At 40.7% G+C, this 13140-nt stretch overlaps 1 protein-coding gene across 3 annotated transcripts in view; it reads right to left on the bottom strand.

Annotated features, from left to right (window-relative positions):
• Window positions 1–1180: 1180 nt before the first annotated feature.
• Window positions 1181–13140, bottom strand: part of BMPER (BMP binding endothelial regulator) — a 233886-nt gene continuing 221926 nt past the window's right edge. For all 3 annotated transcript variants that reach the window (XM_046669043.1, XM_046669041.1, XM_046669042.1), the window contains 2 exons: window positions 12771–12901; window positions 1181–2585 (listed from right to left, as the gene is read on the bottom strand). In XM_046669043.1, the coding sequence (XP_046524999.1) occupies window positions 2404–2585; window positions 12771–12901 (313 nt within the window). In that variant the 3' untranslated portion in view covers window positions 1181–2403. The remainder of the gene's footprint in view (window positions 2586–12770; window positions 12902–13140) is intronic.

Raw genomic sequence — 13140 nt, 5'->3', positions numbered from 1 at the left:
ATAGCCCATGGCCAAAAACAGAAAATGCAAGCTGACAGCTGATTTCCCCAGCCACCCCCATCAGACAGCTGCCTGTATGGATTAGTAGGACTGAATCACCCTCTGTCCTCCCTGCCTTCTCTTTCTTCTAGGATGAGGAATGAAAAACGTACAAAGGTTAAACTAAACCCTGGATAAGGCAAGTCATGCAAACTTGTAATCAAGCCGCCCAAATTGATGGAACTGGTCCATGAAGAAGAGCCTTCATCATCGTTCATCCACCATGGTTGGCCATGATTAAATATGTTGGGAAAGAGGCTATTTAGCCTTATTGGGTAGAGTTACTCAGTCTTTGGATGAATCATGACCAGTAAACATCCATTCACAATTTTCCCTTCTGTATCCCTCTTTCATAGACAGAAAACCCAGAGTGAACTGGGAAGGAATTTAAAGATAATCTAAAAGAATCAAAAACAAACCAACCAGGGAAGGTCAACTGATTTGCTCTATCCTTTCTTTCGGGGGGGGGGGGGGGGGAATAAATGAGATTACAAGTGTGAAAGTGTTGAAAACTATAAGTGTCTCAGATTACTGTGCAAGAGATCTCACTAGTGCCAGGGTGTCTAGGTCTCCAGATTCTTAACCCTGCCCATATACTACACAGCTTCTTTGTGATACAGATAAGCAAAAGCGTGGCCCCAAATGCTTAAACAATGTTGGCAAGGTCACAAACTACACCTGGAACCCAAGTCTCCTAAATCAAAGCTCTCTTTCCAAGTGCAGCACTGAGGCAACGACCTGGCTACCTTGGATCCCAGATACTGGGGTGTTTAGGACCCAAGCACAATGATAACAACCACATTCCCTGATGCCCCAGCCAGTCACTGCTACACTCTGCACTTTACTCAGTTTACTCAAACAAGTAGAGATGTCCCAGTAAAAAGCCCAAATCAATCCTTTAGCTGTCATGAATATATGTAAAAGGAACACCAATGTCTTAACAAGCAATGGAGATATGCTGATTGTCAAAAATTTGGGGGTTTGCTGTGGTCTATCAATAATACTCTTTATAAAAATAAAGTATTTTAGGGCATATAAAATATATCTAAATAAAGCTGTTAAAAATTGACAAACCTGAAGCTGATATAGCTTATTTATAAAGTATAACACAGCACATCTTGAAACAGAAAATGCATTGTTTTACATCTTAAGCTCTTTATTTACTACAATGCAGAACATTTTATTTTTAGACATCAGTGGGTTTTGTTTTGTTGACATTTTCACTTATTCAGCTGAAAACAAAAGTCAGGAAAATCACATGGTGACTATAGTAACCTATCAGTAAATGGGAACAAGTATATAGACCATTTTTTGGTTTGGACTGATGTTAAATCAACCAGTCAGTAAAGGCTTTCTTTCTGCCTAACAATTATGACATATTAACAGTCACCAAATGGTGTTGGACTAGGAATCTTCTAGAAATAATCAAAGGCTTTCGTTTTATATATGGAATAGTCACAAAACGTAGATGGCTTACATCAACTCATTGGATCAGCCCATCCTAAATTGCTCCGAGACTCAGAGAAACAGATATTTCTTCTTCATATATTGTGCAACAGTTTCTCCAAATATCTGCTCATGCTCAATAAAACCAGCGTCGCCCAAATACTCCTTAATCTCAGGGTGTGACATGTAAGTGGACACATACATCATACACACATATATAATTAGGAGGCTCAAAAAATATGCAAAGATGGCGAGAAATCATTAGATTCTTTGGTTATGCGTTAGTGACAAATTTATATTTCTTGGCAACTAGCCAATCATTTTTGGAAATAATATCAGACCACGACCAAATAAAGTCTTACAACCTATCCCTTGCTTTACATGCACCATTAGGGCCTGTCAACGATCACCAGCCATCTCTCTCAGACATACAGTCTTTTCTTTGGAAGCATGAAATGCCCCTAGATAAATTTGCCTTTCTCCAGAGAAAAACATTTCCCACTCAATTGCAGATCCTGATTCAAAGCTAAAATTAACGCAGGCAGGCAATTTATGTTTCTTAGAAAAGTTCCTTAAAAATGACAAATGTATGTGAAATTAAAGCCATCCAATATGTCTGCATGCTGCCTTATTAAATTAAAAACACCTGGTTTATTTATACAATGTATCCAATGGCTTACAGATTAGCATCCTAGAAACAATACATGTCTTATAGCAAAAAATATACATATAATAATCCACCTATAGTTTATATAAATGATGAAATGTTTCTGAATATATCTATATATCTATATATGTACACATATATACTCTGTGTGTGTATTTGCAGAATCAGCACACCAATACTGCAGTTCTTCATTGGCTCTTCCGCTTCCATGTCAAGGACACTAGGTTTCAAAGTCTTAAGCGAAACAATGGTCACCGTTGAGGACAAAGGACTGGCTTGATGCATCTTCCCTTGTGAAGGACCAAGTTTGCTGGACAGTGGCAACCTGCGACACACGGCTTATTGCATGGACCAATCTCATTCCAGTTGTCACAGGTCTTGGCACATCCTGGACCACAGGTATCATACACAGCACCATGCTTACACTGGGTGGCTGAAACAAAGAAGGAGACAAAAGTGAGATGTGGAGAAATGGCTACATCAATTCACTCTCAGCCTGTTGCCATTCTGTAGGCTCATGTCACTCACTGCACAGGCCTTTCCACAGCACAGCTTCACTTTTTGCATTTTAACAAAGGAATAACAAACACTCAACATTCTTCAAACTCTCTGGGAATCATCTGCACCTAAAAAAACGACATCAAAGATCCACCTGCTGGGCCAGTGAATTTCAAAATAAAATAAAATGAAAAGCTTTTCGTTCCCAGATAAGATAAACTATACATTGGTAAAGCTACAAGAAAATCTATAAGGTTATTTAGTTATTGAGAATGGTATGAAAAATTAACTCCAAATAGTCCTTTGAACTATTGAGCTGTAATGAATAGGAATATTTTATGCAACCACATCAATATTCAAATAGACAGAATTACACATACAGAAAAAAATCCTGCCATGGATATTGGAAATGTGTGACATATTTTAATCATAGCAATCATATGTTGAATCAATCAATTTGAGGCAAATTAGAGAAAGAGTGAGGAAAAGCCAAATGGGGAAAAATCAGATGTGTGACTGGGGAGAGGGAAGTAGGGGCTGGCTGGGCCAGAGAATATAAAAACGATGATACAGCCAAAATCATGGCCAATTTACTATCTTTGTTAACTTAGAGCTAAAATGATTTTGACAATATTCTGAGAGTTTCTGAACATTCATGAATAGATTTGTCAGAAAAAATACTGCAAACATTCTGGAAGTTTTATTCACACAGACTTTCCGGTCTGAGTTATTTCCAGCGACAATCAAAGAGGCCACCCCCATTCCCATGAGTAGGAACGTGGACATATGTAGGAATTTGGAAGAGGGACTCTCCAAGAACAACAATAACGATCCAACCTGCATTTGAAGTTGCCCCAAGCACAATTAATAACAATGGAAGATTATCAGTTTAAACGCCTCTATTGTTGTTTATGCAGTTTACAGAATAATACCTGGGGAAGAATTCTGTCATTGTAAAATTGAAAAATTGAACTGGTTTTCAACCATATGGGTCTGACTTTGAGGCTTTCAAGTTAGATATTCAGAGTTACCACAGAATATTCATGTTTGACGATATCTAACAAACAGTAAGTTAATAAGAACTGTAAAAGTAAATTCTATGAAGGCTCGTCAAATACTCATTACACTAGTTAAAAACAACGAGAAAAGAGGTGTCCCATCCAGAGAGTCACCAATTATCTCTCACAAGCTCTTACACGTTATTAGAAAACTGAGCTGTATGAAACATAGAATTTTGAGAAACATCTGCATGGAATCAACTTAAAATATTTGGCTCTACAATTTTCATTTTTCTATATTAATTCTAATTTTGTATTAAGCACTGACATATTTATCCCTGTCCCAATTGTTAACTAAACTATTAACTGTGACTAACCACCTATTTTGAACAAAGCCACTGTACAGGATGCTCTGTGGGTAAAGATAAATTACATGGCCATCTGTCTGATATACCAACTGAGGGATGAGTTGCTGGTAGCTAATTTCCCATCAATTATACTGAAACATCAAATGTAATCTTATTGATTCCTATGCTTGGCTCACTCCCTCACCTTTTCGAGGTGCCTTCTCAAAGATCCAAAGGATCCAAAATAGCATCCCCACATTCTCTACCCTTTTTCCCTATTTTTTCTTCTTTACACATATCACTATCATTTTTACCATTTGTACCATATTTACTCTCTGTCTTCCCACACTAGAATGTAGGCTTCCTGAGGGCAGGGTTTTCCTCTTGTCTACCACTACATTTCTAGCCCCTAGTACATGGTCTGGCACCTCAAGGCATTAGGTATGGAAGCTAGCAAGGAATACTTGCTCAGTAAATGAATGAGCTATGAAACAGATCTAATTACAACAGAGAATGGACTGAACATTTTCTGTTTGTCCCTCTAGATCCACTCTCTCCCCTTCTTTACTGGGCTTTATATCCTGTGCTGTGTGCTCCATGTTGATCTCTAGGGATGACATCAATGAGCTTCCCTTTGAATGGTGAACACCAGAAGGAGATTGGAAAAAAGGATGAGTGAGGTCTGGGTATTTGGTCCCCTAGCTATCTCCTTCTGAGGTCACTGTGGCCCACTGCATTTCTCAAGCAAAAGTCACTGCTCCTATCAAATAGCCTTCTTTCCCTACAGAGTTCTGACATCCAACCTCCCCCTTTCCCCTTTAGGCCCAGGGGTGGGAACAGCCTCTGTTATGAGCCAAAGTAGGACACAATAAAAAATAAATATTTAGTCTTTGTTCCTGGCACACAGCTCCTAAAGTCCTTGGAGTCTCCAGAGTCATGTGTCCTTTGTATGCTAATGCCATGACTGGTGGCTAGGGCTCCCTAGATAGCTTCAGGATGGGGGCTGGGCACCAGAAAGACCAAGGCATGATTAGAGGTTTGAAACTTTCAGCCCCACTCCCTGATCTCCAGGAAGGGGAGACAGGCTGGATACTGAGTTAATCACCATAGACCAATGACTTAATCAATCGTGCCTACATGATAAAACCTCCATAACAACCCCTAAGTGACTAATGACTGGGTTTGGAAAGCTTCAGAGCTTGTGAACACATTGAGGTGCTGGGAGGGTGGTGTCCTCACTCCAGGGGGACAGAAGTTCCTGTGCTTGGGACACTTCCAGACCTTGCTCTATGTACCTCTTCATCTGGCTGTTCCTTCGTGCTTTATGATAAACCAGTAATAATAAGTAAAGTGTGTTCCAGAGTTCTGTGAGCCATTCTAGCAAATTATCAAGCCTGAAAGGGAAGGAGGATTATGAGGACACCTCTCTCCCCCAACTTCATAGCCAGCTTGGACAGAAGTGAGGGTAACCGAGGGACCCAATACTTGCAACCGGTGTCTGAAGTGAGGGCATCTGTGGGACTGAGCCCTTAAACCTGTGGAGTCTGATGTTAACTCTGGGTAGTGTCAGAATTGAATTGAATTTCCAGTTGGTCTCCAGAAAGTTGGAGAATTGGTTGGTGTGAGCAAAATCCCACATATTGGGTGTCAGAGTATTGTGAGTAAAAACATTTAATTTCCAGGGCACTGGACTTTTCCTTATTTCCCTACACCCTTCTTATCCCTTTTAAAGTAGTCCATCTATTAAACTTACCTTAGTCAATTTGAGTGTGCCATTTGTTTTCTGCCTGGATCCTAACTGATACAGTGGCTAAGTGAAAAATTACCATTACTCTTTAAGGCTACATTCTCTAACATTACCTCCACAATACGACTTTATGAAGTTGTTTTAGCTTTTAATAATCCAAGTCTATTCCTTACACTCCCAGGAATCTCCTGTAGTCAAGGCAATCCTGAAGACCTATCCTCGGCCTTGATCTAGTGCCATTATCTAGCTTGGTGAATGTCACTACCATTCACCCCATCTCCCTCTCTTTTAGACTCAGTTCCCAAAATTTTCTTCCCACCTCTCTTGTCTGGATAAGATATCCCTTGACTGTACACTCAGAGCACCCGCTGCCTACCTCTGTCCCTGCATTTACAACCTGAAATTATAATCGTCCACTTCCTTGTGCTCTCTCTCTCTGCAACTCGGTCTGGGCTCCTAGAGATAAAGGCTGTTTTCTTTCTTTATTTTCAGCAGGAGTGTAGTGTTCAACACGCAGTAGGTACTCAGAGGATAGTGGGGTGATTGAATGCATAGATATATGGACAAGAGAGTGGAAGGATCAACATAACTTTAAGTCTCTCGGCATATGCTTTTCTGATAATCTTTTTCAACTTTTCACTGATCCCTTCAAAGTTCTTCTTTTCATCTTTTCAGTGACTAACAGAATACCGTATACATTGTACCTGCGTAATTATTTGGAAATATCCTAGATGAATACAATACTCACGCACAATAATTGTCTCCATGTGTTATGTTTCTGTGGCCCAATAGTGTGCAAAGCTGGAAATTAGGATCATCTGGGGAGCTTCTTGATGCCTGGACTCCTGCTCCAGGCCAATTAAATTAGAACCTCTGAAAGTGGGGCCAGGTTAACAGTAATTCTTCTTAAAAAAATACCTCCCAGCATAGGTGATTTTAATGTACAATCAGGACTGAGAACTTGTCCTATAAACAACCCTCACATTCATGCTTTAGTCACCGCAGAGACTCATGCCTTTTTAGAAAATGAGAGGGCAGCTAATATTTCCAAAGTGGAAGTTGGTGCACAATGGAAGCTCCTACGTTTCCCATCATCTTCCTTAGTCCCAGAGCACCTGCCTCTCTTACTGATGAATTTAGTAAGCACCCTGGGCTCATCTCCCTACTGCCTCTGCTCCTCATTTGCACCCTTCCTTGATCTGCCATTCCTGTTTTCTGATCCATCTCCTCCTGGAACTTGCTCTGTTATTTCTCCTTCTCATTGCACATTAATCTTCTCCCTTTCTATTGGCTCCATCCTCTAAATATTAGAAACATTTTCAGATCAACACTAATCTTTAACAAAAAATCTTTTTGAAAAATTCCCTAATCTATCAGAGTTAGTTTCTTCTGCCTTTTACCTCCAAACTTCATAGAAGAGTTTACGGTCCTTTTATCCTATTCCTCTGCAACTAGTCAACATTGGTGACCTGTCTTTCTCACCTACTACTTTACTGAAGCAGGTCCCACCAAAATTTTCAGCAATGACCATATCCACTGACATACTGGCAATCCTCATTCTCCCATGACCTCTGCAGAAAATGTTTGGTCTTTTTGTCCATTTTATCTTACAAAGCTGAACTCTCAAGTTCTTCTGCTAAAACCTTGAGAACAGCTTCTCTCCCTTGGGCTTCTTTGCCTGCTCCCAAGATTCTTTCTCTGGCACTGTCTTGTCTTCTCTGTCTCTCTCTCTTCATCAGTTACTACAGTTTTCTCTCTAATTTCCAGTCAGAGAGCTCTGAAATATGTTATCGTCAGGTCTGATTCTCTTCCCAATCTCGTCATTTTCCACGTCTTAATTCAAATGTCGCCTCCTTCAGGTAGCTTCCTGGATCTCCCCAGAATACCGTTCCCTCTCTGCATCTCACAGCACTTTTCACATTATAGTTATTTGTTTATTTCTTTTAATCTCCCAAGTACAGTACAGCTGTAGTTCTTAATCTGAGATGCTCTTAAAAATCCCCTAGATCTTTTAAAAGAGATATATTCCTCAGCCCCATTCCCTACAGATCTTTGCTCTGAGTTTGCAGTGAGGCCTGCATAACTGTGGATTTAAGAAGTTCCAGGGGTCATGCCAGGCACCCCTGGTAGATAAGAGTGGACTGCTGAGGTCTTGGCTCTTGAGGGCAGAACCTTTTTCTTCCATAACCCAACATTCTGGCACAGGGCCCAGCACAGAGGAGCAGCTTAATAAATGCTTACGCCTGTTGGATGATGATTTAATCTTAATGATGTCCAATCCATCATTCCATTTCCCAGAGTGGATTACATTTGGCTGGCCTTGAGTTCATTTTCCACTCTGCTGCTTCCCAAATGCCTCTTTCAACTCATTTTACCCTCCAGATACTTTGCTCCCCTTCAAATCTTGCAAAGATCCATGCTAGTATGAAAACTCAGCAGAATTTCCTCTTTCCACCAGTGTTTTTTCCTTTTCCCTCATTCTCTTATAGACATGAACTCTCTCACGTCTTTTCCTCTCTCTGACTTCTCAATTCTTTCTTCTAGCTCTACCACTTAACTGCTTACTGCTCTTCTGTGACATTTTACCTTTGACTACTGAACACGGATATTTTCCTCACAATCTACAGGTAGAAAGTAGAACGTAGGAAATTAAGAACTACTCGGAAAAAAAAGGATATTTTTTCATCATACAAATATCATCTCCATTTCAATTCAAATTAAATCAAGAAACTTCCACTGAGTATCCACTACGCGGCAGGCATTCTCTAGGCCAGGGAGTCAAATGTGAATCAGATATCATCTATGACCTCCAGTCACAGGAGTCTGGGCCTAACAACCAACTAGGGGAAGGTAACATATAAACAGATTATAAATAAAATGCAAGATGCCTCATATTAGACAATGAGAGCAAAGTACAGCGGAGGAGTAAGAGAGAGACATCAACTCAATGTTGAGGGTGGGATAGCAATCAAGGAAGACTTCAGAGAATAGATCCCACTTAGGTCTTAAAAGGTGTATAGAAACTGTCAGACAGACAATGGCAGCAAGAGTTTCCCAGGCAGAGAGAGCAGCAAGAGCAAAGGCGGGGGTGTGGGCAGCAACTAGCTGCCAGGGCTCCCTCAGGGAAGGAAGGATCCATGTCCCCCTTCTGGTGCTGAAGGTCATAGCATTGACTTTATCTCCTAAGCTTTTAAAGGAGGCCTCCAGTCAGCCAAGGAAAAGCTCAGTGTGTATAATGAGGGCAGAGTTGCTGCAGCAAAAGAGCTAGAATCAACTGGAGTTGGTAAAGTAAAACAAGGAGGAAACTGCTCACAGAACCCTGCAGACTATCTGACGTGCTGTGGAAAGACGTTCACCACTGTGGACATCTCTGCACCTTTCCACTCATAAAATGCATTACTGAAAGCACAGTACAATTAGTGTCAGCTACAGGGAGGTGGCAGAAAGTCTGTTAAGGATGACAAAGTAAGATGCAGGAGCAAGAGAGTCACACGGTACCAAGTAACAACTATCAATGATAAGGAACAAATAAATAGAAATTGAAAAAAATCAACATAACAATTATTTGGATAAATTAGTCAATGCTTATATAAATATACAAATATATATTCACATTTAAATATATTTTTTTTACATTGCTCTTGCTTGTCTGTAGTCTCATAATGATTAAGAACAGGGGCTATAACACAAATTGACGTGAGTTGATTCCCAGCATCCTTGCTTTCTATCTGTGTGACTTTTAGCAAATTACTTAAATACTCTAAGCTTCAATGTCCTTATCAGTAGAATGTGGGTAACAGAATGTTACCATATAGATTATAATGAGGATTAAATAGGACAAAATGTAATATAAAGTACTAATGTAGTCCTTGGAGCAAAGGAGATGCTCAGAAAATAGTAAATATTAATATAAATGGTCATTATTAAACTTTTATAGGCCTTCACGATAGCTCTTTGCATATTGTATTCTATTTAGTAATTCATGTGCTGAACTAGAGTTCCATTAGTCCTTCTTGCCACAGGTAGTAGGCGTATATTTCATGCCGGTAGTCATGATAGTGTTAAAATCCAGGCTAGACTTGGAAACGTCACTTGTTCATTCAGAGTTTCTTGCCTGGCTGGCTGCTTATTGTTCAACTTCTAAGCTTTTTACTTTGGAAATTTTCTCTTCTTTCTATTAAGTGGCCTTAAGTGCTGTCATAAGTCAAAAAATATGGGAGCTAAAAACAAGTAAAGAGTATTCTTTTAGACTTCAATATTCCAGATGAATCAGAAATCAATGTACTGAGAGATGTTGCATATCTCTGTAAATTTATTTCTCATGTACCAACTGTCAATCTGTGCAAGTTCCTAGTGTGTCTGTGTGTGTGTGTCTGTGTGTGTGTGTAAACGGTTCCCCTGCAACCACACATTGACAGTGATACTTCGCTCAGATGGCCCCACTAATTTTAAGCGGTAAATGGACCTTTCAGGGGCCATATTCCTTTTCCATTAGAAAAGTAATTTTAGCTCCTGAGATTCAGTCCCTGAAATCAGGATGCTGGGGTGAAACGTGTAGTCCTCAAATACAGTGTGTACACTGAAATGGTGCTAAATATAGCTCTGGGCCTAGAAGAAAGCGTTCACATATTCTGTATCTAAGATGATCCTTACCACATCACCACTATAGCTAATAAAATCAGCGAAATTCTACTGAGTCCTGCATCATACCAGGATGGATGGTTGGGGCTTGACTCCAAATATTTTATTTGTTTCTGGTAGATTCAAGAGAAGGAAGCCTCAAAATAGAGAAAGGGAGCTGGGAGTATTCAAGATATGCTGGAAGGACCCAGTGCCTCATAAACACGCCTGACTATCCTACCCCACACTAACGCATGAGGTGAGAGGTAAACCATTTGGTCTCACTCTTCAGGAGCCTCAACTGCACCTGAATGTGACATATTTTTATCACTCTGGGAAGGACAGCAGTGACAGAGAGGCATTCTTGCTGTGCAAAGTGAACTCAGGTATAAAGATTGGACTTGGGTTTGCAGAGGAGAGAGCAAATCCAAAATGGAAGTTAGAAGGAGAGAAAAGGGCTTTGGTGCTTTTCAAGGACACAGACTAGTGACTGTGTGAAGGGGTGGCTTGAGGAAGCTTTAGTAACCCCCAAATACCTGTCATCCTACTCCCCCAAAGCCACCCAAATAAGCATGCAAATTACCTCAGTGGTTTCAACTCTGGCTGCAGGTCAGAATGAGAGGTTTTAAAAGATACATAAGGTCAATTAAAGCAGGATATCTGGGCATGTGACCAGGCACAGCGTTGTTGTTTATTTTTTAAACTTCTGGAGCAACTCCAATGTCCAGCCAGATGGAGACTCACTGTTCTAAGTGAACACGGTGTCCATGCACTGAAAACAGAGCTCCAAGGCATTTCTTCTTGACCCCTCTTCCAACCAGCTGACTCCTCCCGTCCTCCACTAATATAGACATTCTAGAGTTAGCAATGACAGGAACTGCCTTCTTTTCTAATAGCAGAGCTAAGTTTATTAGGATTAGTGCAGAATGTTGCAAACCCCAGTCTCTTCCTTCCAGGCAAATCCGGCCCTTTACAGAAAAACGTTTGCCAACATTTGAAGTAGGTGACAAATATTGAGTCATCTCATCTTCAGATCTAAATAGCAGCAGCAGCAGCTAATATTAACTGAGCATCTTCTGTGAGTTGGACACTCTTTTAGATGTTTCATATATATATATCAGTAATGCTTATAACTCTGCATAATAGATATTATTGTAAAATTCCAAAATATATCTAGATTCTCTCTTCTCTTCCCATACACTGCGACCATCTTAATCCATGCCCCCATCATTTTGTCACCACAACTACTGCAACAGCCTCCTGCTTGGTCTCTTTCAATCTTGCCCCATCCAATCTAGTCTCTACACAGTAGCCAGGGTGATCTGTGAAAAGCAGAAAGAGGCTTGCTTACAGCCCATTAGTGGCTTCCACTCCTCTTGGAATAAAAGCTAGACTCCTCCCAAGATCTGCAGAACCCAGCATGATCCAACTTCTGCTCCTGCTCCACCCTCATCTTGTGCCCCTCTTTCCCTTGCCCACTGTGCTCAAGCCATGCTGGCTCCCTTCCAGTTTGAGAACATGCTATTCTATTCCTACCTTATGACCATCAAATGTTGCTTCTGCACAGTATGCTTGTCCTGACTCCCTTCAATCCTTCAGGGCTCGGTTGAAATATCACCTCCACAGAGAAGCCTTCCTTCTTCACCATCTAAGTAACCACTCACTCTCTCTCCATTTGTTTTCTGTCACTCTGCCCTATTTGTTCCCGTCATCACACTTACCATACTTAGCAAGTATTTATTGTAGCGTTAGCGTTTTTGTCGGCTTCTCCCACTGGACTCCCAGCACCTCAGTGACGGGGTCCCATCTCCTATAGTCACCAAAGTGCCCATAGTGCTCAGCACAATGCCCAGTACTTAGTCACTTTGTAAGAAATATTTCTTAGATGAACAAAGAAGTCCCTTTTACAGATATCAAATAAGCTAATTAACTTGCCTAGATCAAAGATCTATAACAACAATTACAGAAATCTATCTCTCAGAAGGAAAAGAACATTCTGCTTGGGTTTGTTAAACAATCTCTCTCAAAAAAAAAATCACGCTTATCCTGAAGACCTTAAATGACTGTAATTGTCCTAAATCTCCTTTGCTCCACACATAACCCACAGCTGCAACTGTCCATGTGCTAAGTACATCCAGCTGGTAGCTTGAGGTTGGAAGGATTTTGCAACAGTGGAAATCCTTAAATTGTTCAACTGTGCTTGTCACAAAACATTTCTCTTAAGGGCTTTCTACCCTACCCAGTGGAAAACCCCTGTGTTTTATCAAGTTGTAATCCAGTTGGGCCACTGATGGGATTTCCCTTTGGCCAAAGAGGGATGCGGCCATTCACGTCAGCAAGCATCTTCCGTTGCCATCTTGGGCATTGTAGTCAACTTCTGATGGATGGAGCCACCAGGAACTTCTCACCTGCACAGTTCTGCTGAGGCTCCCAATGGACAGTGATGCCCTCTCTCTGGCAGGCCCGGGTATATGCCAGGAATGACTCACAGTAACAGTTTTTATGGACTGGACATTCACACATGTCTGTCACGCAGGACCTAGGGACCCAAGAGAAAGAAATGAACATTTAAAAATATCAAACTATCAAACACCCTAAATGTGACTTGAAGAAAGGGGTGGGTGGGTGGGTGGATGGGCAACCTTGATTGGCCATTAAACGTTGTTATTTTAGGTAGAAAACCTAAAAATAGTATAAATATTCTGCATGAAACCTATGCTGGATACCTCTTAACAATGTGACATTAGGTTCCCTTTCTTCGAGAGCAGGACTGTCCAA

Source organism: Equus quagga, chromosome 8 (assembly GCF_021613505.1).
Source record: "Equus quagga isolate Etosha38 chromosome 8, UCLA_HA_Equagga_1.0, whole genome shotgun sequence".
Lineage (NCBI taxonomy): Eukaryota > Metazoa > Chordata > Mammalia > Perissodactyla > Equidae > Equus > Equus quagga.
The sequence above is the reverse complement of the archived record's forward strand: the minus strand, read 5'-3'. Positions and strand labels throughout refer to the sequence as shown.